The sequence below is a fragment of the Geotrypetes seraphini genome, chromosome 2, assembly GCF_902459505.1.
Source record: "Geotrypetes seraphini chromosome 2, aGeoSer1.1, whole genome shotgun sequence".
Taxonomy (NCBI): Eukaryota; Metazoa; Chordata; class Amphibia; order Gymnophiona; family Dermophiidae; genus Geotrypetes; species Geotrypetes seraphini.
Window position 1 is genome coordinate 270,856,281 of NC_047085.1, and position 26,427 is coordinate 270,882,707.

The window sequence follows — 26,427 nt, forward strand, 5'->3', positions numbered from 1 at the left end:
ATAAAATCATTTTTCCTACCTTTGCTGTCTGGTGATTGATTTCATGAGTCTCTGGTTGCGTTTCCTTCTATCTGTGTATCTTTTCTTTCATTTCTTTCTTTCTGCACTCAGGCCCAAGAATTGTCCCTTTCTATTCCCTCCCTCTTTCCTTCCTATGTCCTTAGTGCCCACGAGTGCCTTTCTCATGTCTTTAGTGCCCCCAGTGCCTCCTTCCCATGTCCTTAGTGCCCCTTCCTGTCTTTAGTGCCCCCAGTGCCTCCTTCCCATGTCTTTAGTGCCCCAGTGCCTCCTTCCCATGTCCTTAGTGCCCCTTCCTGTCTTTAGTGTCCCCAGTGCCTCCTTCTCATGTCTTTAGTGCCCCAGTACCTTCTTCCCATGTCCTTATTACCCCTTTCTGTCTTTAGTGCCCCTAGTGCCTCCTTCCCATGTCCCTCTCACTGCCTTCCACACTTTGTCCCACCCCCGAAGCCTGCCTGCCTGCCTACCTTTCTCCCTCCCTAGCCAAAGCCAGCCTGCTGCTTTCCTGCCGCTCAAAAAAAAAAAAAGCCTCCCTCCCCTTCTCTTACCGCCATGCTGCAGATGCTAAAAAGCCGGAAGTCTTCTTTCCGACTCAATTCTGAAGTCGGAGAGGACGTTCTGGGCCAGCCAGGCAGCGATTGGCTGGCCCAGAACATCCTCTCCGACGTCAGAATTGACGTCGGAAAGACTTCCTGTCGGCTTTAGCAACTGAGAGCAGAGGAAAAGGAGAGGCTTTTTTTTTTTTTTTTTCACGCAGACCGGAGGTTGAGGAACAGTGCTCTTCAATTCAAAGGTGAGGTGGAGGGAGGGAGATGGTCGGGTGGGGACCGCGCAATCCTTGATTGCCTCACTGTGGAGACAAGTCCATTCACCGCTCCACAGGGCGGTGAATGGCCTTGTCCCCGTCCCCACAGAGGCCACTATTTTTTATTCCCCGTTTCGGCGGGTTACCCGCAGGTAACCGCCACTGTGTCATTCTCTAAATCAAAGGGCAAAACTAATAATCAATTCTTACAAAATTTTGTTAATGGGTCCCAAATTTCCTTGAACTTCTTATAATGTCCCAAATGCATTGAACTCATACATTCAAACTTGTAAGTTTGGCACAATGTTTCCCACCAAAAACTATAGTTTAACCTGTCCCAATTTTTCCAGTTTTTCATAATAAGCTATATGGCAAGTCTGGTCATGATGAGAAATAATTTATTGTTATGTGACGTTATTGGACTCTTGGGCATTAATAACGTACCAAACAGCACTGCATCATATGTCAATGCCAATGGAACTTCCAATATCCTATTGATTTGACCTCAAATGGATTGCCAAAATTTAAGAATCAGGGGACAAAAGAAGAGCAGATGATCCAGTGTCCCTATATCCAGATGACAATGCCAGCATCTATTAGACTTAGAACTATCTACCCTTTGCAACTGAACAGGGGTCCAAAAAATTCTATATAACAAAACTAACCAGGTTTGTCTCATAGATGCTGATGCTGTACATCTCATCCTCCAAGTCCAAATCCGTGGCCATTGAGTAGCAGAAATTTGCTGCTTTGTCTCAATGCTCCAAATGTCTCTTAGACTAGATTTTGATTTTATATTCAGATGTTCAGATATTAATTTATACCACTTGGTTGCCTGATGCCATAGCAAATCTGTCTGGAAACACAAGCACGGCAAGCTATACTGAGTTTTTAAATTGTGCCAATCAGGGAACCCCTTCTGAATGGCCTGCTTCAACTGCAACCACTTAAATGCTTGAGACTTTGAAATACCAAATGATTGTTGCAGTCATGAAAAGTCAAACATCTTCCCGTCTGATAACACATCATTCAATGTGCGATTGCCCGCCTGCAGCCAGTGCTTCCAGAGGATCTTAGACTTGCCAATTTGAATCTTAGAGTTTAACCATAAGGACTGACATGTGGATTGATGAATTGGAATAGGTATTATGTTATTAATAAATTTTAATGTCTGCTAAGTAGATAATAAAATTCTATTGTCCTTATAAATCCTTGGTAACTTGATACTTAAAATGTGACACAATCGCAGTGGGGACAGGAGTTGCCATTCTAAGTAAGGCCAATCAGGGAGATGTTCCATGAGCTCAGGAAGGATCCAATACATACCCTGATGCATTATAAAAGCTTGATGATATCTATAAAAATTGGGAAGATTTACCCCACCCTTCGCAATTGTTTTTTGTAAGGATACTAAAGCAATTCGAGCAGTTTTACCCAGCCAAATAAATTTCCTGAGAATACCATTCAATTTTTTATAGAAGGACCCCTGAAAATAAATTGGCAACATGCTCATTTGGTAACAAACTACAGGCAAAATCATCATTTTTAGTTTGGACTCTAACCCCACCAAGAAAGATGTAATGGGTTCCAATGCTCACACATTTCTTTGACTTTCAGCAATATAGATTTTTCATTTACTGTGTCTTCCAATGTTTTCTGAACCATGGTACCTAAATATTTTATACCTTCTTCCTTCCAAAGGAAAGGGAATGAATCAAATAGTCCTTACGTACAATGCACATTTCGTGGAAGAACCTCCGATTTGCTCCAATTTATTTTGTATCCAGAGAATTTACCAAATCAGTCTATCAATTCCAGTAAATGCAGAATGGTGGATTCAGGATTTTTCAAATGAAGCAAGATATCATCTGCATAAGCAGAGATCTTATATTCCCGACCTGCATAAGGAATCCCCTGTATCTCTTTTGCCTGCCATATAGCCAATAACAAGGGTTCCAGAGCAATATCAAAAAGCAAAGGAGACAAGGAACATCCTTGTCTAACTCCCCTTCCCAGACAAAGACATTTAGAAAATGTATCATAATATATAGCCTGGCAGAAGGGGGAACAGTACAAGGTTTGAATCATTTGAATAAATCTGGATCCTATACCAAACCAATCCATTACTTGATACATGAAAGTCCATTCCACATGATCAAAGGCCTTTTTTGCGTCTAATGAAACAGAGAAGGCCGGATTGTCCATTGTTTTCGCTAAATTTAACATATGTAAAGATAATCTGGTATTATTTGAGGAATGTCTCTGAGCAACGAACCACTTTTGGTGCATACCAATCATATAAGGGAGAGCCTCGGCTAATCTTAAAGCCAATAGCTTAGCCAGAAATTTTCTATCTACATTGATTAAAGAAATAGGCCTGTAGTTTGAAACCAACATGGGATCTTTATTTGGCTTCGGCAAAACAATGGTTAAAGATTCTGCCATAGTACCTAAAATACAACCCTTAGTCAGTTGTGATTGATATAAATTTAGAAGATGAGGTAAAAGTGTAATTTGAAATGATTTGTAAAACTCCACAGTGAATCCATCACTACCCAGAGCAGATCCAACTCGGAGGGATTTCATTGCTATCTGGAGTTCCTTAAGCGATATAGGTACATCAAGATCACTTTTTATATGCTCGGGAATTTTTGGCCCTTGAATTAACTTTAAAAATTCCAACCCATCTTTTTCTTTATTTGAATAAAGCTCGGAAGACTAAAGCCTTGTAATATTTCAAAAAATTATTTATTATTTATTTAGATTTATTAACTGCCTTTTCATGAACAGATTTGCCCAAAAGGGCTTACAATACATTGAATAGTAATCAGTTACTCTTAAGTATTTTCCCTCTGTCCCAGCAGTCTCACAACCTAACTTATAGTTATAATGAAACTAAACTAAATTAAAACTTAGTTTTATAGACCAAGTCATCAACCTAGAGGAGCTCGCCTCAGTTAACAATAATGTAAAACATAATACATAAGTTTGACAAGGAAAAGTAGATTGAAATAGTTAATTTCCAAAATGTTTAGCAAACAAAAAAGTTTTCAGAACTTTCCAGAATAAAGCAAAAGAGCCTAAACTTCTTAATGTAAGCAGTAAAGCATTCCAGAATTTGATTAATTTAAAAGCAAAAGAATAACTAAATCTCTTAAAGGTTCTGTTTTTACCACTGAGAGAGGGAAATGTAAGTTTTCATTTTTGAGAACTTCTGGCAAGATGAGATCTATGAACATTCCGGTCTAAAGGAATCAAAGTGGCAAAACTGCCAAATAGGATCTTAAATGCAATACAAATGCACTGTGTTTGGCCCTAAAGCCAAATTGAAAGGTGCCCAAAAAGCCATGTTTTTCCAACTGGAGAAGTACAGGTCCTGGCTGAATATTGGCTAGGATCTGCATAAAAGAAGTCATATTTCCCCCCTTTCATGCCCTGGCAAAGTCTATCCCTCTCCTTCCCACCTCCTGACAAAGTCCAATGCTCCCTTCTGTCCCTCCTCCCAATTCACAACAGGCAATCCACTCCACCCCCCCCCCCTTCCCGGCCTATTAGCATCCTACAATTTAGCAATTAAAAGAGCTATTAAAAATTACTGTATTTATCTATTAGGACAGTAGCAGCTTAATGTCCCCCAGTGGAGCTGTTCCATATAATCAATCACCACTTAAAGATCCCTTCAAAAAGACCTTCAGGAGTTTTCAGACACTGGCACTTATGACACAACTGAAGTGTATGCTACTAACCTGATAGTGATTTTGTTTCTTCCTGAGACAACCCTCTTGGAGATTTCCTTTGTGAAAGGGGTACATCCACTTTCTAGAAAAGGAACATAAGTATAGCAGCCAATGATTCCTGTTTATCATACAGCATTTCACATCTGCAACAGGGATGAGGGTTTTTAATCTTTATTAACAAACATTCCAATATTAAAATTTCAAGTAAAAACAGTTTTCATTATCATCCATACCTAAGCACAATAATTTGGAAATATAGAACAAAACTTACAGTAGTGAAGTAGTCCAAGCAGATCCCACAAAACATTTTATTTACTTAATTTAAAATACTTATATTCCACATGATCTCAACAATTCTCAGCAGATTCAAATACAAAATGTACTGAAATGCTACCAGAGTTCTGCATACCTTCAGTATCTGTAAATCTAATCTTTTCTATATCTTAATTACATTAGTATTAATGGATTGCTAATATGCCCCAGGAGTCCAATGCAATTTACAGTTTCGAAAAGCCTGGCCATATCCAGGGGATTACATTATTTCATTAGGGTTCATGACACAGATATCTTTATTTGTGTTCATGTGGGAGTATGATTATGGCATATGGTTTGGAAAGTGATTATATCTGGTGTTGTAGTCTTGATATAATGGGTTCTGGTATGGGTGTCACTTTCCTGGTTTGTAGGGAACTTGGCCATCTATCGAGATAAGAGAGGTAATTTGTGTCTTGTTTGGATTCCCATAGCATGTTTTTGGTTTTTTTTTTTGGGGGGGGGAGTAAGATATTTTCCAAATAAAATTTGAGGCCTTTACAAAAGTTTTGGTAGGAGGGGTATTCCTTAATTGTGCTGATAAGGAATTCCACTATTTCCTTGCCAGGTATGGGAAGGTTGTAGAGTGAATAGTTTTGCATTTGATTCCTCTAGGATTTGGAAATCTTATTCTCATATGGTTGCTGATCAGGTTGTATTTGTTTTTGGGTGATATTTTGATTACATTCAACATGTAATCTGGTGTTTCAGCATGAAAGATTAAAAAGATCAGTGTACATAGTTTAAAAATACACCTTGCTTCAAAGGAGAGCCATTGTAGTTCGAAGTACAGAGGTGTCACTTTGGCCTGGATGCACTAAAATTAATCACTAATACCTACAGGATCGCTGTTGGCCAATTATCTGGCTGATTGTGGACAAGCAATCAATGCACAACCAAGTTGTCATGCAAATGATTTGAGCGGAAGCTTGTCTTAATCGTATCCGATTGATCACTGTGAGAACAATTTAAACACATGCGCAGAATATTCCTGTTGGTTCATACTGCAATGTTCGCATGAACCTATTTTATGTCAGTCATAGGCATGCTTTATTTGTACGCATCATATGCGCACATCATTGGCGTACGTCAAAATCGTTGGCTGCAAAGCATTGTTGTTGTAAAATGCAATATAAGGAATGCCAGAAATATAATGAATGCTGGTAAAGATTTCCCTTCTGTTGGGAGTAGTTCGAAGTAGCTGTTCAAAGTTGCTGGACAGAGCTGTTCTAAGGAGCTGTCGAAAGGAGTTTGAAGGGGTCCGACTCAAAAGGGGAGGACCCAATGGCAATCTACAGGCTCGGGAAGACGAGCAACAGAAGCAGAGAGTAGAGGAAGGAGAGAGGCAGCTAGCAGAGGAAGGAAGCAGGCGAAGGAGAGAGGCAGAAGAGGGGGAGTAAGCACAGAGAGAAGCGGACAGAGAGAGAGCTAGGGGAGGCGGTGAGAGTTAGCTCTGCCCACCCCCGATGTCATCCACCAGAGAAAGCGCCAATGGCAATCTACAGGCTCGGGCAGATGAGCAGGAGAAGCAGAGAGCAGAGGAAGGAGAGAGGCGACAAGCAGAGGAAGAAAGCAGGCAAAGTAGAGAGGCAGAAGAGGGGGAGTAAGCACAGAGAGAAGCGGAGAAAATGGAGAGAGCTAGGGGAGGCGGCGAGAGTTAGCTCCACCCACCCCCCAACATCATCTCCGGACTCCGACTCAAAAGGGGAGGAGCCAACGGTGATCAGCCGTTCGGCGCAAGTCGAAGGTGAGCGTTAAAGGCGCTCGCCTTAGCGAGAGCACCTTTGTGAAGGGCCTTCAGAAGGGACGAGCCACCGCTAAAGGAGAATCAGAAGGAGACCACAGCAGGCACAGAGGACACACAACCAAGCAGCCTCGGCAGGTATAGAGAACACACAACCAAACAGGAAAGCAGGCACAGAGGACACACAACCAAGCAGGGACAGAGGACACACCACCAGGCAGGCACAGAGGACACAGCAGGCGCAGAGGGCACACAGCCAGGCAGACTCAGAGGACACAGCCAGCAGACACAGAAGACATCCACAGCAGACTGGCAAGCAGGCAGCAATGGAAGCAACAGACAGAAGCAGGATGTTGAGCTACCCAGTTTTCTACTCGGTCTGCCATATGTATGACTACCTCCCCTCTGGGAGGCGGTCTTACGTATGCGCTCGATGCGGAGAACCTCAAGAAATGAGGCAGACTCCTGGAGGGCAGAATACTGGAACTGCAGGCACTTCAAGCAATGGAGGAGGAAGACAGAGATGCGGAGACGTAGAGATGCAAAGAACTCCAAGCAGTGGAGGAGGAAGATAGAGATACAGAGAACATTGAGACAGAGAACACCATCAAGGAAGAAGTCCAAGAGCTGCAGAAGTTCATAGAGGAGGCGTACAGGGAGGCCGTAGAAAATCACCAGCAACAGTGGAACTGCCGAGATACACCTGCAGAGAGTGTGGATTACCCGACGGACAACCACCACGAAGGAATGGGTGACACAGCAGCGAGAACAAAGTACACGGATGTACGGCTGGAGAGATGGACGTACACCAGGGACACGGACCTGCAGCTGAAGAATCAAGAGAAGATAGAGATGACAGCAATCATCGTAGAGAACTCCATCATCAGACAAGTCGACAGCCACATAGCGGGAGGAAGAAATGGATCGGCTGGTGACCTGCCTACCGGGAGCCAAGATAGAAGACATAGTGAGCCGCATTGACAGGATTATCGACAGTGTGGAAGAAGAAGATACAACGGTGGTGATCCATGTGGGGACGAAGAATGTGAGCAACAGGAACTACAACAGAGAAGTACTGAAGGACCAGTTCCGGATGCTAGGAAGGAAGCTGAAGACCAGAACACAGAGGATAGCATTCTCGGAGTTCCTGCCACAACCGATGGATAAGAGAGAACACGCCACAACCAATGTTCCCTCTAAGGATTGATGAGGTGTGTGCAAAAAAAAATATGAATGAGCGACAAGTTATATACTCCACAAATTTATGAGTAGGCGCGGAGGACGCATTTTTAAACAAATGTAGTTTATCCTTGTACTCCTTATGTATTTTTAATCATCTATGGATATATGTTTGTATGTTTATTGTTCAAATGGTTTTATTTATTTCCTCAAATTTATTTTTGTTATACACATTGAAAATATTTGATATTGTGTTTAAATCAAAATCTCAATAAACTTGAAACTTGGAAACTTGAAACAAATGTCCGACTGCCCGTGAGATTGTGGGAGGGTTAAATACTCAAAACTTAGAAGAATAACAATTTACTTAAAGTTCTTTTAATTACGTAATATCATCAGTTCTTCAATCTTCACAAATATTCTCTTCGATTCTTTTCAGTTTTCCAAAGATTGTAGACCTTTTCAGCATTTACAGTTTGTCCAGAATTTAAAAAGAGCTTTATTCTCAATAAATTGTCCAGATGCTCAACATCTAGTCTATTTCTGTGTTTTGTCTTTATGTTGTTCATCAAACTGAATCCTCTTTCACAGTCAGCACTTGAAGCCTGGAATGTACCGTAGATATCCAGAAGCAAAAATAAGTCTTAATGTTGATCCTGCTGTTTTGTGAATGCAACTAGATCTGCAAATGTCTTAACTGCTCCAGTTTGTAATTTCTCATTAACAATTAATTTAAATTCTGGAAACTGCTTACAAAGTTCTTTCTGGAATGCTTCGTTGTCTTTTTCCAGAAGAACATGGTATCGGTTTCCAAGCCTCTTCATCTGCTCAAGACCAAATGTATAATCCTCTAAGTTCACAGCTGCTGAAAAACATTCTTTGTCAAATACTATCCAATCTTGTAATTCCTCATCTGGAAATCTATTATCCAAATGTTCACATGTCTGCTGAATGAACTTAATTATTGACTTTGTGTTCACTGGGTGCTGAAATGACGAAAGCAAATGGCTGGCATTTTTGGTGTAGTGAGGTTTCTCTCCAAGATACTGTGATCTGAGTTTCTTTATTTTTGCCTTTGTAAACTGAAAGGCTTCCACAGTAGACAGCAAACTTCTTTGAAAAAGTTTACACAAGTCGCTTAATTCTGATAATACATCATTCAATATTGTAATTGCAACATGGTGTTCTGGATTCTGTAGTTTCTCTAGGCAGTATTTATGGACCGGGTCATTATTCTCATCAACCTGTTTTCTACACTATTCCACTAAAATATCACAGTTCAAAATCAAAGCATTGACAGCAAAATGCCTGGATAACCACCGAACTTTGTTGAGTGGTCTGAATACAATCACTTCTGCTTCAGCAGCTTTGGCCAAGGCCTCAAATTTATCCTTCTTGACAGATGATCTGCAGAAAACTGTGTAAACAGTTCTCAGCAGAGTTTCTATCTCCTTCATCAATGGTATGTCTTTCCATGCATCATCTATTCCCAAATCCTCTCTGTGTGCCACACAGTGTTGTTCAGACAAATGTGGAATTAACTGGCGAAGAAATGCTGCTACCCCTCTCTGCTTGCCTAGCATAACTGAGGCTCCATCAGAGGTAAACATAACCATCTTGTTCTAATCTAATTCGTTGTCTGCATAAAATTTCTGAATGGCTCCAAGGATTGACAAGTTATCACAAGCTGTTAATTTAAAAATTCCAGCGAATACAGTTTTATGGACTGAATTATTGCCATTTCTAAATTTCATGTACAGAACTAACATTTTGGAAACTGAAATATCAGTTGATTCGTCCACTATCAAGGTATGGTAAGCTGCATTTTTAATCTCCAATAATATTTCCGACCTAATGGTTGAATTTATACACTCAACAAATTCAAAAGCATAGTTTTTGCTTAACCAGCTTTCTGGTATCTTTACATATTTCGCAACATGGTCATGAATTGCCTGCACCGATAGCATTGAAGAATTTATATTAACAGCAAGTAAAACGTTATCGATGAGTATCTTTACCTCATTAGGAGTTGCTTGTTGCCGATTAATTAATTCTTTTCTGTTTTCACGATCTTCTTTCAATTCTGTCAGCATGTTTTTCAACAGACTTCTGCTTTTGTTTTTCAGTTTCGTGACTGCTTCAATGTGCGATTTTTGGCTCAAATGCCGTTTTAAATGATCAACTTTCCAATTGGTCCACGTTTTTCCTGATGTCCAGTTGCTATTGTATTCCGCTTTCATGCAAATTTTGCACTTAACACCATCAGTTTCTGAGTAATAAAAAATTTCCCCAAGTAGCACGTGCTGTGCGGTGCCATGCGGTAAATCCGTTTCAACATAGCATTCAGTCAACCACTCTGTTTTAAAACCCAAGCACCTCTTCTTGCCTGTGTTACATAAACTTTCCTCAGCTCACCGCTTAGACATGGCCATGAATTCTTTAAAAATAGTGAATTCTTTGATATTTAAAGTAACTTAATCCCTATGTTCCCTCTAAGCTGAGCACATGAGCAAATGCTATTCTAAGAGTGTCACTCACAGATTTGATATATCAATAAAGCAAGATGGCTCCATCACCACACACCCCCTAATCAAAGAAAAATCAGGTACTTAGATGTAAACACCCTGTAATTCCATCTGGGCCTGGATATCACCAGACCTCTCCAGAAATATCTTCAGTTATTATAGTGACAAGTCCCTATAATGGCTTCCTATGGGGTCACAATCAACTACCTCTGGTTTCTAAAATCCACCAAGGGGTGGTGCCATGCTGTACAAACTCAGCAGCTCTCCCAGGCCAACTTGGAAACAGGGCATTCCACACACTGGTTCCCTGTTCAATGAGGCCACTATTTCTCCTGCCCAATCTTAAGAGAGAACATTGGGAGGAGTGAGGAGTGCACATGCGCGAGTCCACAGCCTTACTGGTGCTGTTCTTCGGTCTGCCCTGCTCCTTGCCTTGCCTTAGTGTATTTTTAAGGTGAAAGATGTGGCCGCTGCATCTTTCAACTTAAAATACACTAAGGCGAGCAGGGCAGACCGCCACCGCCGCTTCCTCTCACCTCCGCCACCGCCTACACTAAGGTGAGCAGGGCAGGCCACCGCCACCACTTCCTCTCACCTCTGCCACCGCCGACACTAAGGCGAGCAGGACAGGCTGCCGCCGCCGCTGCTTCCTCTCACCTCCGCCGCCGCCGACACTAAGGCAAGCAGGGCAGGCCGCCACCGCATCTTCCTCTCACCTCCACCGCCACCAACACTAAGGCGAGCAGGGCAGGCCGCCGTCACCGCTTCCTCTCACCTCCACCACCGCTTGAGCGACATGAGAAAAAGCATGAGCGATGCCACTGAAAAGAGTGAGCGATCGCTTATGCGCTCACCTTAGAGGGAACACTGGCCACAAACGATGGATAAGTTAGAGTCTCTATGGGTCAAAATTCCAACAACAAATGGACTGGAAAGGAAGATTGGCATCTACTACCGACCCCCAGGGCAGTACAAAGAAATTCATGGAGAAATGACGGATGAGATTAAATGCAACTACAAGGGAGGCAACGCAGTTTTCATGGGTGACTTCAACTATCCAGGGATAAACTGGAACCTAGGCACCTCCGGCTGCGCTAGGGAGACCAAGTTCCTGAATGCTGTAGGCAATTGCTTCCTGGAACAACTTGTCAAGGAAAATACAAGAGGAAATTCAGTTCTGGACTTAATTCTAAATGGATTGCGAGGACCGGCACAATGTGTAGAAGTAGAAGGGACGCTGGGAAACTGCCATCACAATATGATCCGATTCGACCTAAATGCAGAGGCGAAACATCAGTCCAGAACGACGGCCACAGCACTGAACTTCCGAAAAGGGAATTACGAAGAGATGAGACGCATGATGGGGAAGAAGATTAAGAAGAGGATAAGCACTGTAAAAATGCTAGAACAAGCTTGGTCCCTTTTTAAGGACACAGTCAATGAGGTGCAAAATCTATATATACCGCGTATCAACAAGGGATCCAAGAGGAAAAAGAAAAAAGAACCGGCATGGCTCACTGTAGAGGTGAAGGAAGTGATCAGAGACAAGAAAACTTAATTTAAGGAATGGAAAAGGTCAAAAATAGATGAAAATTGGAACAAGCATAAACAACATCAATGCAGGTGCCATAAGGCGGTAAAAGGGGCCAAAAGAGACAAGGAAAAAATAGCCAAGGAGGCGAAAAACTTCAAGCCGTTCTTTCGATATATTAAGGGGAAACGACCCGCAAAGGAAGCGATGGGATCTTGGATGACCATGGAATAAAGGGAGCGCTAAAGGAGGACAAAGCAATTGCCGACAAACTGAACACATTTTAGCGTCTGTATTTACCGAAGAGAATATACACAGCATACCGGAATCCATCAGGCTATATGCTGGAAACAAAGACGGGAAACTGACAGGGTTGACAGTCAGTCTAGAAGAGGTATGCAGGCAGATAGATAGGCTTAAGAGTGATAAATCCCCGGGACCGGATGGCATCCATCTGAGGGTCTTCAAGGAACTGAACTATAGAACTGCTTCAACTAGTAGCCAACCTGTCGATCGAATTGGGAAAGATTCCGGAGGACTGGAAGATGGCAAATGTTATGCCGATCTTCAAAAAAGGTTCGAAGGGGGACCTGAGAAACTACAGACCGATGAGTCTGACCTCTGTACTAGGAATGATGGTAGATGCATTGATAAAGGACCGCATTATTGATCACCTTGATGGACACGGGCTTCAGCAAAGGCAGATCTTGTTTAACGAACTTGTTGTACTTCTTTGAGGGAGTAAACAGGCAGATAGCCAAGGGCAACCCGGTCGACATATATCTGGATTTTCAGAAGGCGTTCAACAAGGTTCCACATGAACGACTACTTCGGAAAATTGCAAACAATGGAATTGAGGGTGAAATACTCACGTGGATTAAAAACTGGCTGGAGCACAGGAAACAGAGAGTGGGGGTAAATGGATAATACTCGGACTGGAAGAGCGTCACCAGTGGGGTGCCGCAGGGCTCGTTTTTTGACCCGTGCTCTTCAACATCTTTATAAATGATCTAGGCATTGGTATGACGAGTGGGGTGATTAAATTTGCGGACAATACGAAGTTATTCAGAGTAGTGAAGACACAGGGTGATTGCGAAGATCTGCAACGTGACATAATCAGGCTTGAGAAATGGGCATCAACATGGCAGATGAGGTTCAACGTGGATAAGTGTAAAGTGATGCATGTCGGTAACAAAAATCTCATGCACGAATACAGGATGTCCGGGACGATACTTGGAGACACCTCCCAGGAAAGAGACTTGGGAGTTCTGATTGACAAATTGATGAAGCTGTCTATGCAATGTGCGGCGGCAGCAAAAGGATGAACAGAATGCTAGGAATGATAAAGAAGGGAATCACGAACAGATCAGAGAAGGTTATCATGTCACTGAACCGGGCCATGGTGCGCCCTCACCTGGAGTAGAGAATGACACGGTGACAAAATTCATCACCGTCCCCGTCCCCGTGGATAACCGCGGAAAATAATCCCAGGTCATTTTCTAGTGTCTATTTCAACCTCAGTCCTTCTACACCAGCATTCTTCAAAGCAAAGCTTGTGGGTCAGTGGTTGTGGCCATTCATACTCTTATTCTTCCCTCTCTCCTTAAAGAATGACATGAAGATGGTTTCCCGCGGGGATGGGAACGGTGATGAATTTTGTCACCATGTCATTCTCTAACCTGGAGTATTGCGTCCAGTACTGGTTGCCGTACATGAAGAAGGACACAGTACAACTCGAAAGAGTCCAGAGAAGAGTGACTAAAATGGTTAAGGGGTGGAGGAGATGCCGTACAGCGAGAGATTAGAGAAACTGGTCCTCTTCCCCCTCAAAAAGAGGAGATTGAGAGGGGACATGATTGAAACATTCAAGATACTGAAGGGAATAGACTTAGTAGATAAAGACAGGTTGTTCATCCTCTCCAAGGTAGGGAGAACGAGAGGGCACTCTAAAGTTGAAAGGTGATAGATTCCGTATGAACGTAAGGAAGTTCTTCTTAACCCAGAGAGTGGTAGAAAACTGTAACGTTCTTCCGGAGTCTATCGTAGGGGAAAACACCCTCCAGGGATTCAAAACAAAGTTGGACAAGTTCCTGCTCAACTAGAAAGTACACAGGTGAGGCTGGGCTCATTTTGAACACTGATCTTTGACCTAGGGACCGCCGCATGAGCGGACTGCTGGGTACGATGGTCTGACCCAGCAGTGGCAATTCTTATCTTCTTATGTTGGAAGGAGCTATTGAAAACTGTTGGACAGCGCTGATGTAAAAGCGAGCAGTGAGGCAGCGTTTATACTTTTCTGTCCTGTTTTCTGTTTACCACTTTTTTCTTATTGGCGACATCATATACACATGACCATCAAAGCCATAGGGAAGGGGGCGGGGAGGTTGTAGTTCAATATGGGTAGCATAAATTAGGGTGTTACAGTGCTGGCCCTACTTGTTGATATCTTTTGGAAAAAAAATAATTGTTGGCGCCCCTTATTCCACCACCATCTCTTACATTTTTTATTGTGTATACTGCTAACAGGCCTGCATAAAACATGCCTTTAATATGCGCTTTAAACACATGCACTCAAATGCGCATATAATACAAGCATATAACACACATGCATAAGTTCCACTGCATATCTAAATTTGTTTTTATAGTATAACTTCGATACAGATTCTATTACTTTCAGGACTGAAGAGTCAGCAAGGATCATGAGTGACTGGTCTTCACCAATCGCTCTTTTTTGGATCGGTAAATAAACCCAATCACTATTTCTTCTGCTGGCAGAAGCCATTTTGTCCATCAATCGCTCGCCTATTTGCATGGCATTTCGATACCAATCCCCTCATTTTCATGCACAGATTGGAGAATGAGTGATTGCTCGGAGAAACACACGGCCAGAAGTTTTGTGCATCGGGTTGGAAAATCCGATCGATTGCAAAAGCGGTCAAACTGGTTTAGTGACAATTGGTAGATGATCAGTAAATTTAGTGTATCCCCTGGTTTGTCTGGCTGTTACATTTTGAATGGTTAGTAGTTTTTTCCATATATTTTCTTTGCATCCTACATAAAAGACATTGCAATAATCTAGTTGAGATAGTACCAGTGACTGAACCAAGATCTGAAAGTTCTCTTTGGTTAAATGCCAAATTCATCTCATTTTCATAGTGCTGTGAATATTTTCATGGTTAATGTTCATGTTTGTGTCTCTCAGGATAGGTTCTAGTCAAATATAGCCTCTAGGATTCTCAGTTCTGATTCCAATTTCATTGGGACGTTGTGCAATGTTATTTGAGTGTCGTCGGTGATTCTGGGTGGGCTTATCAGTAATAATTAGTTTATTTCTTTATTTATTTTCGGTTTCATGTTGTCAGTTCAGGCAGCAATTAGACAAGTGACTTCCTCTACTGATTTGTTGATCTTGTTTTCTTTCTTGTAGAAAGGAATGCATATTGTAATATCATCTGTGTATAAGAAGCGAGCTATTTATTATCTAAGAAGTGTCCTAGGGCTCCTTGTACTAAGGTGTGCTAGCGTGCTTAGTGCACGCTTCAATGCTGCGCGCTAGATGCTAACACCTCCATAGAGCTTGTGTTAGTATTTTTTGTTTAGCGTGTTTGCACGCATTAATTTTCAGCGCGCGCTAAAAATGCTAGCGCACCTTAGTAAAAGGTGGTGAAGACATTCCCATGTTTATAGACTTCAATGTCCAAAAATGAAATCTGTTGGTAATCGATTTTGCTGGTAAATTGAATATTGGTATCAAAGTGGTTAAGCTCACTCATAAACTGCTTCAACTTGTCCTCACCCCCAGCCCACACATAAAAGACGTCATCTATATAACTCTTCCAACTGCTGACATATTTAAAATAAGCGGAAGTGTAAACAAACTGTTCTTCAAAGTTTGACATATAAAGACAGGCCAACGTGGGAGCCACCGTGGCACCCATAGCCACTCCCTTGGTCTGCAGATACAGTCTATTATCAAAACTAAAATAGTTATTTAATATTACTATTTCTGCTAACTCCGATAGCATAACTTGTTTAGCAACTGAAATCTGTAAATGTTTAGACTGTTCGCAGACCAAGGAAATGGCTGTTGCTTGGGGCACATTAGTGTAAAGAGACACTACATCTGCTGTGACCATGACAGAATGTGTAGCTATTTGTTTATCAGAGAAATCTTCAAGTATGAGTAGAATCCTTAATATATGATTAGTGCCAGAGCACAGCATGGGCAGTCCTGGAAATTATCTGAATTTCCCTTATATGGAAAGCAAACTCCTAGAGGTAGTACCATGAAACTACTGCTAGAGTTTGAGGCCATTATTTTGCAACTAGAGCCAATATGGGCAGCAGTAAATAGCAGCAAACCCCAATCACCTTAGACCTTCAGGGACATCAAGGTAGGCTATAAGAATTTTGAACTATAGGATCTAACACTGTTTGAGTATGAAACCTGCTGCAATGTTCAATTAGATGTGTCTTTATTTCCTGACAGTATGCCCTACATATTTTTTTGACAAGTACAAATGACAACATAAACCACAAAATTAGGATCATAAATTGTATTGAATTGAAACTGGTCCCTCTTCTTAGTGTAAAAGTGCATCCACTCTGACATGATCATCCACAAAAATCACACTTTCCACATGATTTCTGAGTCCCTTGATGGCTCTGCCTAGGTTCTTGTATATGAGCTTTAACACTGGGCTCACAGACCATGTGGAAAGTGTGATTTTTGTGGATGGTCATGCAAGATTGTCATTCAAAATTTAAAACACTCTGGATTAGTTGTCTCTACAACACAAAAACAAAAACCCATCTGCTTTAAACAAAGTGCCATAACAATTTTCAGTTAAAATAAAAATGCAATGGGAAAGCAATCATTTCAGAGTTTTACAGTAGATAGATATTTTCCCTTACCTGAACAGTAAGGCACGAAGAAAGACCTTGATTTGAAGCAACTGCATTATGAATCTTTTGGAGCTCATTTCGATAATTTTTTATATGCTGGTATCCATCACGATAAGTAGGGTGGCAATGCTTTGAAAACAGGCCTGGGATATATCCTACCTATTATAATCAAAGCAGAAAAGATTAAGTGCTATGATTTTGTTCTGGAAAAAGTTTTGTTTTTGCCTTTTCCTGTATTTTCTCTCTGTCTTTGGTTTCCTTTACCCAAATGGCATGCCAGGTAGCAAGTGTCCCACATTATCCTGAGGAACTCTTCCTCTGATAAGCATCCTCAGTGTCACTCCTAGGCCAGCAGTAGTTGCTTCCATTCAGTGGCATAGTAAGGGGGGGTGCGAGGGTGCGGTTTGTCCCTGGCGTGGTCCTCCTCGTGGCGCCAACATCCCTCCTCCTCTCCACCCCTCCTTCCCACTCTTTCCCCTGCACATGCCCCTTCCCTGTACCTTTTTAACTTCGGTGCAAGCAGTGAAGAACTTGCTGGCCACATTGGTTTCGGCACTTTCTCTGACATCCGAGAGGAAGTGACATCAGAGAGAGCTCCAAAGCCGATGTGGGCAGCAAGTTCTTTGCTATGCTATGTGACCATAAAATGCTCCCAGGGCCAGATCAATGGATAGGCCCAGGAGGCACGTGGCTAGGGCCCGAAATTGTGAGGGGGGCCCACTAACTGTCATCTTTCCAATTTTTTTTTTAATGGCCATGACAGCAAGATCGGGCCTCCCCACCCCCGCTCTGATGACAGCACGATCGGGCCCCCCTCCTCCTGATGACAGCAAGATCGGGCCCCCCTCGATGACAGCAAGATCAAGCCTCCCCCCCCCCCGATGACAGCAAGATTGGGCCCCCCTCGATGACAGCAAGATCGGGCCTCCCCCCCCTGATGACAGCAAGATTGGGCCTTCCCCACCCTGATGACAGCAAGATCGGGCTCTCCTCCCAATGACAGCAAGATTGGACCCCACCAAAGCATCGACAGCCAGATCAGCCCCAGCACCTGCAAGCGATGCTCAGCCCAAAGTTCCCCTCTGACGCAGCTTCCTGTTTCCGCCTGGGCAGTTCATGTCAGTGGGAAGCGTTGGGCTGAGCACCGCTTGCAGGTGCTGTGGCTGATTTTGCTACCCGCTAGCTGTACGAGCGTTCTTTGTCTATGGAATGGAAGTGGGAGCCTCTGCAGCAGATGAGCGCCGTGGGAGGGGCAGCTTCAAGATGCTTGAAGAGGGAGTTCCGGGGAGGGGTGTTTGCTGCAGGTATTGGGCACAGTGGGGAAGGAGGAAGATGAGTAGCTGGAGGTACGAAGGGTACTACAAACTGCAGCTCCTCTGAGAAGTCTGTAGAGAGGGTGCAGGGCCTGGATGCAGTGGGGAAGAAGGAGCTGGAGAGGAGTGTGGGCTGCAAGCACCCCGAGGAGCTGAGGAGGAGAAGTGGAGGAGCAGAGGTCGGAAACCCTCGGAGGAACAGGAGAAGGTGATGGTGGAGAGGGTTACAGGCCGCAACCCTCCAAAGAATAATGAATAATGTATGTGGTGTGAAGGTGAGGGGAAGGGAGGGAGATGGGCCTGGGGTGGAGGCTCGGAGTGGGAGAGAGAGAGAGAAAGGGGCAGTTGGGCAGATGATGGAAGTGGGGAGAAGGGAGAGAGAGAAGAGGACAGATGGATGTCAGTTGAGAGGGGAGAGCTGATACTGAATTGAAGTGGAGAAAGAGAACACATACTGGATAGGAGGGGAGAAAGAAAAAGGCATATGCTGGATGGGGGAAGAAGAGAGTTAGTGAGATAGTGGAGGGGTGAAGGAAAGGGGTGGCAATCTGTGGGTAGGCACAGTGAAAATAGGGAAACTGAGGACTGAATAGTAAGAGAGAATTTAATTTAGACAGAAGAAAAAAATAGAGAAGAGAGAGATGCCAGAGCATGGGGGGAAAGGGGGGAAGGAGACAGAAATATCAGATGGAAGGAGAGAGATGGCAGACCATGAGAGGACCAGAGGGAAGAAGATGGATGCCAGACCAACGGGGCAGGGGGAGGGCAGGAGGAGAAATGGAAAGATGGAAGGGGGTTGGCAGTCAGTTTCTGGAAGGGGCAGACAGTGGATGGAAGGAAGAAAATGACAAGATGAGGAAAGCAGAAACTGGGAGACAAAGGTTGTTAGGTCCCATCAACTTGTGCTCGAGTCCTAGTCCATTATTAGATGAATATTGGAGAAGAGCAAAGAACACCAGAACCCTCTATATCTTTGCTTCATCAACTACAGCAAAGCTATTGACTGTGTGGATTTCAATAAACTATGGAGAACTCTAGTGCAAATGGGAATACCCAAATTCAGCTGATAGAGAGCCTGTATGAAAATCAAGACGACAAAGGTAGAAAAAAAAAAAATTCTATTTTTAAATTTTTTTGTTATAGGATAAAGTAGTATTGTAGTTGTGTTGATAAATGTTTATAAATAGAAAATGTTAATACGGTGATCGTTTTATTGGACTAATTTTAATACATTTTTGACTAACTTTTAGAGGCCAAATTCTCCTTTCTCAGGTCAGGACAGGATACTGTAACAGCAGTATACTTTACTGACCTAAGGAAAGAGGGTTTGACCTCTGAAACCTAATTTAAAAATGTATTAGTCCAATAAAATGATATCTTATTTTCCATTTTTTTTTAATTTGTTAATTTGTAAAGTGATTTGAATCTCCTTATTGTCTGCTGATCTTCTTTTGTTCCACGTTGGATTCTTTGGTGGACTGCTTGCCTTGTTGTTTTGTTACAAATTAGCATACATGGAGTGGAACATACCAGAGGAGTTACAGATTTGGTTGTTTATACATATGGGTTAAGGGGGGGGGATGGGAGGGGAACTGCTTATATTGTTGAAAATGTTATTTCCTGAATGGTACTACTGTTTGTATTTGCTTCTTACTGCTGGAATAATAAAAATCATTTAAACATACATATGGGTTAAAGTTGGATGACAGAGTGAGGCAATTGAGAGGAGTTGCAAACTTGGTTATTAATATAAACTTATGTTTTGGATAGTATTACTGCTTTACAATGCATTTGAACATTTTTATATACGTATGGAAAGGGTTCAGAGTTAAAGTCCTGGGCAAGTTGGTGGAAAGGGAAGGAAGAAGGAATTTGTTCAGAGACGTTTGGGGCTTGCATAGAACTAAAACTGTACACTGGCACTGGTATGGTAATCTTTGTTCTTTGTTTTGAATTTTATAATAAAAGAAAAAAAGAAATACGAGTGGAAATAAAGTAGTAAATAATAAAACAGGTAAATAAATGGGGGCAGGATGTGGGCGGGGCACGGGTGTGGGGTGTGGGCGGGGCAGAGCTAGGGGGCCCAGTGTACTTGTGTGCCTAGGGGCCCTCGAAGAATTAATCCTGCCCTTGATGCCCCTGCAAGTCGGGCAACAATTGGTCCTTGGAGATGCCCACAATGAGAAGAAAGGAAAAGGGAAATACCTTTTTAAGTAAGACAAAGAAAGTTCCAGTTGGCAGTTGATTTTGGAGGGGTAACAGACAAGGAAAATAATTTGAGCACAGATAGAGTCATGAAGTGTGTATAAGGATTAAAAAATATTCACTTACAAGCATACTTCAGACGTGTACATCCATATCGACTATCATGCTACAGTAGCTGCTTTGATATGCTATTTTATAAAGACACATAAAGCAGGTATGTGTCTTTATGAAATTGCTTCAAAATAGGCCCCTAATTGGCCTCCCGGATGAGGCAAACAATTATAAAATTACCATTTCATAGTCAAAATGCTACTCACCTTTTTTTTGCCAATATTTATTCTCATTTGACCTGAGCTCGCTGTGTGATACTTCTTCGCAAGTAATTTCTGAAAAAAGCAGTTTTTATTAACTGCATATATAATCTAAATATATCTAAAAGTGAAAAAAAAGAAGAAAATACACAATATTTACAGTCTCCTAACAGTTTATAAAGATATAGTGGCACTTTTGTGTACTTTTCTGGACAGTTTGAGGAGCTATTTTATAATAGAATATACGAGGGCTGTTCAAAAAGTATCAGACCTTTATTTATAAAAAATACTCGCATTCAGATACAACAATCTTATACTAATCTCCTTCAAAGTAGTCCCCTTGGGCTGCCACACATTTCTTCCAACGTTTCTGCCACTGTTGGAAGCAGCGTTGGAACGCCTCTTTTGAGATTGCTTGCAACTGGTCCTTCGCATTCTGGTCTGGCTGTTTGCATCTCACTGCGTTACGAAGGCGATACAGAACCTCTTGGTAGTACCCCTGGTGATGGTTGTGCCGTGTGGTGCGTACTCGTGATGAGTCAAAGAAGACGGTCAGCATGACTATGACATTGCTGCAGACCAGCCTTGCTTTTTTTGGCCTCAGGGATGTTGAATGCTTCAATTGTGATGCTATCAACTTTGTTTCTGGGTCGTACCCATAAACCCAGGACTCATCGCCAGTGATCACTGTGTTGAGGAAGTTGGGATCTTTGTTCACAGTCTCCAGCATGTCCTGTGCGATCTCCAAACAGAGTTGCTTCTGCTCGATCGTTAGCAGCTTTGGAATGAACTTTGCTGAAATTCTCCTGAAGCCCAAATCCTCAGTCAAAATGGAATGAACGGATCCAACACTGATGCTCACCTCGTCTGCAAGTTCTCTGATCATGAATCAACGATCCTGCATCACCAGGGTCCTCACTTGGTCAATGACGATCTCATTTCTGGAAGTTGAGGGCCTACCAGAATGTGCTTCACTCTCCACTGATGTGCGGCCATCTCCGAAGCGGTTGTACCACTCCTTTATCTGTGGTGCCCATTGTTTCGTCCCCGAAGGCCTGTTGAATCTTACGGATTGTTTCTACTTGGAAATTGCCAAGCTTAACACAAAATTTAATGCAGTAGTGTTGTTCAACTTTTTCTGTCATTTTGTCAAAAAAGAAAATCCGATGGCGCTCAATTACACTTCCTCACTCATCGGCGGTCTGCCGGCAACTAACAGCTTCTGTAGGCAGGAAAAAATTCAAGCATGCACATTAGGGTCACCTACATACGTGCACCAAACCACACCTACCTAGCTTTATTTGTTTACACAAGAAAAATTAAGGTCTGATATTTTTTGAACAGCCCTCGTATTTTATCTTCATAAAATAAGCACATTTTTTTTGGCATACTGATATATAATTACCCCCATAAGGTTTACTAGGATGACAAGGTAAAACATTCTCAGGTCGTATATTAATGCTATGTTATTTTCAAACTTAAGGCTTCTCTAATCTTTACCCAAATCTATTTACATAGCACCATACCGTTAAACCTTCTTGCTTTTCAGGACTCAGGCATCTTGATAACAGTTCCTGATTATCTAGAATTAGTTGGCCAACACATTGATATGGTCTAGGAAAAATAAAAACAAATAGTTTATATATCAACAGATAGAAGCTAATTATGAGACAACCCCTACATTGATAAATAAAATAGTTCTTGCAAGCAGAATAATTTATGAAACAACATTTCTAACCTATACGAGTAATTTTTGCTTTCAGATATCAAGTTGATGGAGGAATGAGTCATATGATCTATGTTATCTGTATTATCTTTAAAAAACACATAAGAGGTGCTGTTAGAGGACTTCCAGAGAGAGAAATCTTCACTGGTAAGACTTTGCTGGGAAATTGTTTACAAACCTGTCTTGTTGTATCTTTGAAATGCTTCCGGATAAATCTTGACTAATCTTGACATGCTAATGTAATTTGAAAGTCTTTTTTGTAACATCGCTGTCTGTATACAGTCTCTTCCTCTGCAAACCGCTCTGAACTGCTTGTGGTATTCAAAAATAAATTTATTATTATTATTAAATAGGTAAGCTCAGGAACTTTATTTTAATTTAAAGTACTTTGCTCACTTAGCAAAGGAGCTTAAGTCATAGGTTTTTTCTTAGCATAGGAAGTCTCGGTTAGAGTGCATAGGCAGGCTAGCATTTCAAGGGGCTATTTTGTAGGGATTGTTTTAAAATAGTAAAAAGCACAGCTTCAGTTTAGACTAAATCCCTCCCTCTCACCTCTGATCTCTGATTTATAGGCTAAAAAAATAATTAGCTAATCTCTAAGAGCAAGTAATTAGCTCTTAAGAAGTAATCTAAGAAATCTTTGGAAGATACCCTACCAAATACAACATTAAAAAATAATACTGTTGTAACCCCTTGCTTACCCAGATGCTGGGAAGGGGCACACAAAGTTAATTTTATTTGTTAGGACCAGAGCTGGGACCAATTTATCAGCTGAAGTCCCACAGCAAACAGTCACCAGCCACTCCTCTCTGCTTGAATAATGCAGACCACAACAGGATGTAAAGTCCAATACCAAATCCAACTTTACTTTTTGTTGAAACCAGGAAGAGGCAAACTCTTGAACAGTTGCTTCCAGAACATAGTCCATCTGTGTACAGATTCACTCTCTCCTTCACTCCAAGATGGAAAGCTCTTAATAACAGAAGCCAAACTTCCTGATCAGATTTCTCACTGGTCAGTTGGTATGGTCCGACCAAAGGACAAATCTACCAGTCCTTAAATCTTCTCTGGAGTGAGGTCACAAAACTGAGACCACCTTCCAGGAAGACCAAAACTGGCTTGGCTTCTCAATGTTTTTTTAAGCTTCTGGAAACTGGTGGAACCCTTATCCTGAGTGGAGAGCAACATCGCTAATTACGTACTTGTGTACATACATTGTATGTTTAATTGTACAAATTGTTTTATTTTGTCTCCCAATTTTAAATTGTCATACGCATTGAAGTATTTGATATTGCGTGTACAACAAACTTTTAATAAAGTTGAAACTTGAACATGAGAACGGGGCTGATGGGAATCCCACAGAATCTATGGAGTTTCCCCTAGGTCTGCTTAGATCCTGCAGAGATCCCGCCTGAGGGTCACAGAGATCTTGCAAGGATAGAGACATCTCTTGCAGGGCTCCCAAGGGTGAGTTACCTGCCTTTAAGATGTCCAAGTAGGCCTCCTTCTTCCTTCCTTCCAGCCACACTTGCTTCTTCACAAAACCATGGGCAACAGTTTCTACACACTGCCCATAGTTGACCCAGAACCCTTCCCTTAAACTGGGTAAATGTAACATTAGGGCATGCTAGGGGGGTAAAATGTCATAATGAAATCAAAGACTGCTTTATGGAGCAGCTGGTTCAGGACCCAAGAGGTAAAGCAATTCTAGACCTAGTTCGCATGAACTGGTAGAGGAGGTAATGGTGTTGGGGTTACTTGATGATAGTGATCATAATGTTCAGATTTGATATAATCTCTGGAGTAAGTACACACAGAAATACAATTGCATTTTTAAACTTATTTTTATTATCAAAAAGAGCAACAATAAACAATACAAAATATTCAACTCAGTAAGTGCAAGGGTTTCTTCAACACACAGTGAACATGAACAAAATAAGGCAGTGTCGGCTGGCTGCCAACAGAATGTGCCTCTCACAGCAAGAGGCACATCCTGTAGGCAGTCAGCCGGCACCAGCACCTAATACTACTACTACTTATCACTTATATAGCACTGAAAGACGTACGCAGTGCTGTACATTTTGACATTTATAGACAGTCCCTGCTCAAAAGAGCTTACAATCTCCTTCTCTCCGCACCTCTTCTCTTCCAGCACCCCCCACTGGCAGCTCAGGCTCCTGTCTGGAGGCCCTTCATGTATGCGTGAAAGTTGACGTTGATGTCTGTGCACTTCTGGGTGCCTTTGAGCCGTGGCCACCAGTTTAGTGTGCTGCGGCTTTGCAAAGTTTGCGAGACACTACAGTAAAGGACTACAACCCCCCTACCTCCACCCCTCCTTTCCTCACTTAACATCAAGAGAATGAGATCATAACTGCGTATCCCTCTTATCAATTGTAGGAATGTCTCCACTCCTGAAAGCGCTGCCAGGTGCTAATAAAGTATCCTATACAATGGCGCTGCATGGCAGTTATCCTATACATCTCATACCAAGCATCCAATTTATCAATTACCAAGTTCCAGTCAAGCACACGTTGTTGCTTCAGGTGGATGCTAAGACTAACCTAGCACCAGTAAAACTTAACCTACACCATCAGTTCCCTCCTTCTCCAAGCCCATAATTGACCTGTTCAATAATGTAATGCCTATTGTGGGTTCCACTTGTTTCCCCATAATGACTAACATAACATTAAATACCGTATTTTTTGCTCCATAAGAGGCACCCTAGATTTAGAGGAGGAAAAACCAAGAAAAAAATATTCTGAACCAAATTGTGCCTCTGAACCCAGCCCTCTAGAAAAAGACAAATATACTGCAGCAGACAGATTTTGATCACTAAATTGAAATCTTACCTTTGTAGTCTGGTGATTTCTGGTTGCACTAGATAGTTCTTTCTTTCCTTCCTTACTTCCTCAAGCCCAACAATTGTCTCTTTCTATTCCCTCCCTCCCTTCTTCCCTCCTTCCTATGTCCTGAGTTCTTGCCCCTTCTCCCTCACTGCCTTCCAGCCTTTGTCCTTCCTCCCTCCCACATCGAAGCCTGCCTACCTTCCTCCTTGCCATGCCGATTCCTCCTCCCTGGTCCACCACTCGCCCACTTCTGCTACAACTCCACAAAACCTGCCTTCCTTCCTGCTATGCTGATTCTTCCTCCCTGGTCCGCCAACAGGCACTGCCAACACTGCAGAACGACCCCTCCGAGCTCCACCACCCCTCCTTCCCCTGGAACTAGACTTTTTAGCAGGCGCCATAAGGAGCACAAAAAGCCCCTTCACCAAACCCTGGTAAACCCCAACCTACCAACACCCCACTACCCCAAATAACCAGAGGCTCACCTCTCAAGCCATGCCCCATCAGTGCCACTAGCACACCCGCTACCAAGCTACACCCTCTCCCCCCCCCCCAACACACACACCTGAAATTGCCACAGGAACGATCCTCAAGGCCCCACCACAGGAACTGCAGCACTGCCATCTCAGGAGCCCGACAATCCCTCCACGGAAGACCAAAAAGCCTGCTTCTCTGACCAAAATGACACGGCAGCGGCTGACTCCTGCTGCCAACTCCTGCTACCGATAGGGAAAGGCTGACTCCTGTTGCCGACTCCCGCTGTTGACATGGCAGTTGTTGACTCCTGCTGCTGATTCCTGCTGACGCAACTCCTGCTGTCGCAACCTCCTGCTGCTGCAACAATTGGCTGGCCCGGATCTTCTCTCCGATGCCGAAGTTGACATCAGGGCAAGACTTGTGGGCTCGATTGCACATCGCCAACCCTTCTCTTTCTTTCCTGCGGCAGCGATCAAGTACGAGGTTGACGGGGGGGGCAAAGAGCAGCAGCAGAATGCGGGGGGGACGGGGACCAATAGCAGCAGCAGCAGCAGAATGCCGAGGGGAGGATAGGACCACTAACAGCAGCAGCAGCAGCAGCAGAATGCCGGGGGGGGCAGCGCAGAGGTGTATTCGCTCCATAAGACGCACCCCCTTTTCGGGGGTGGAAAAAGTGCATCTTATGGAGCAAAAAATACGGTATGTGTTTCCAAAATCCCTGTACCATCCTACATTCCCACCACAGATGAATATAGGTCTCCTGTTCCTCACAACCCGTACAAGAATCCACATT

General features: G+C 42.8%; 1 protein-coding gene across 1 annotated transcript in view; it reads right to left on the bottom strand.

Moving 5' to 3' along the window:
* The window catches only part of LOC117354870, a 96,019-nt gene extending 69,947 nt beyond the window's left edge, over positions 1-26,072 (bottom strand). Inside the window, exons 1-4 of the mRNA XM_033932834.1 lie at positions 25,723-26,072; positions 22,112-22,199; positions 16,766-16,915; positions 4,570-4,642 (exon numbers count right to left, since the gene is read on the bottom strand). Of these exons, the coding sequence (XP_033788725.1) occupies positions 4,570-4,642; positions 16,766-16,915; positions 22,112-22,199; positions 25,723-26,072 (661 nt within the window). The remainder of the gene's footprint in view (positions 1-4,569; positions 4,643-16,765; positions 16,916-22,111; positions 22,200-25,722) is intronic.
* Between the last annotated feature and the right edge of the window lie 355 nt (positions 26,073-26,427).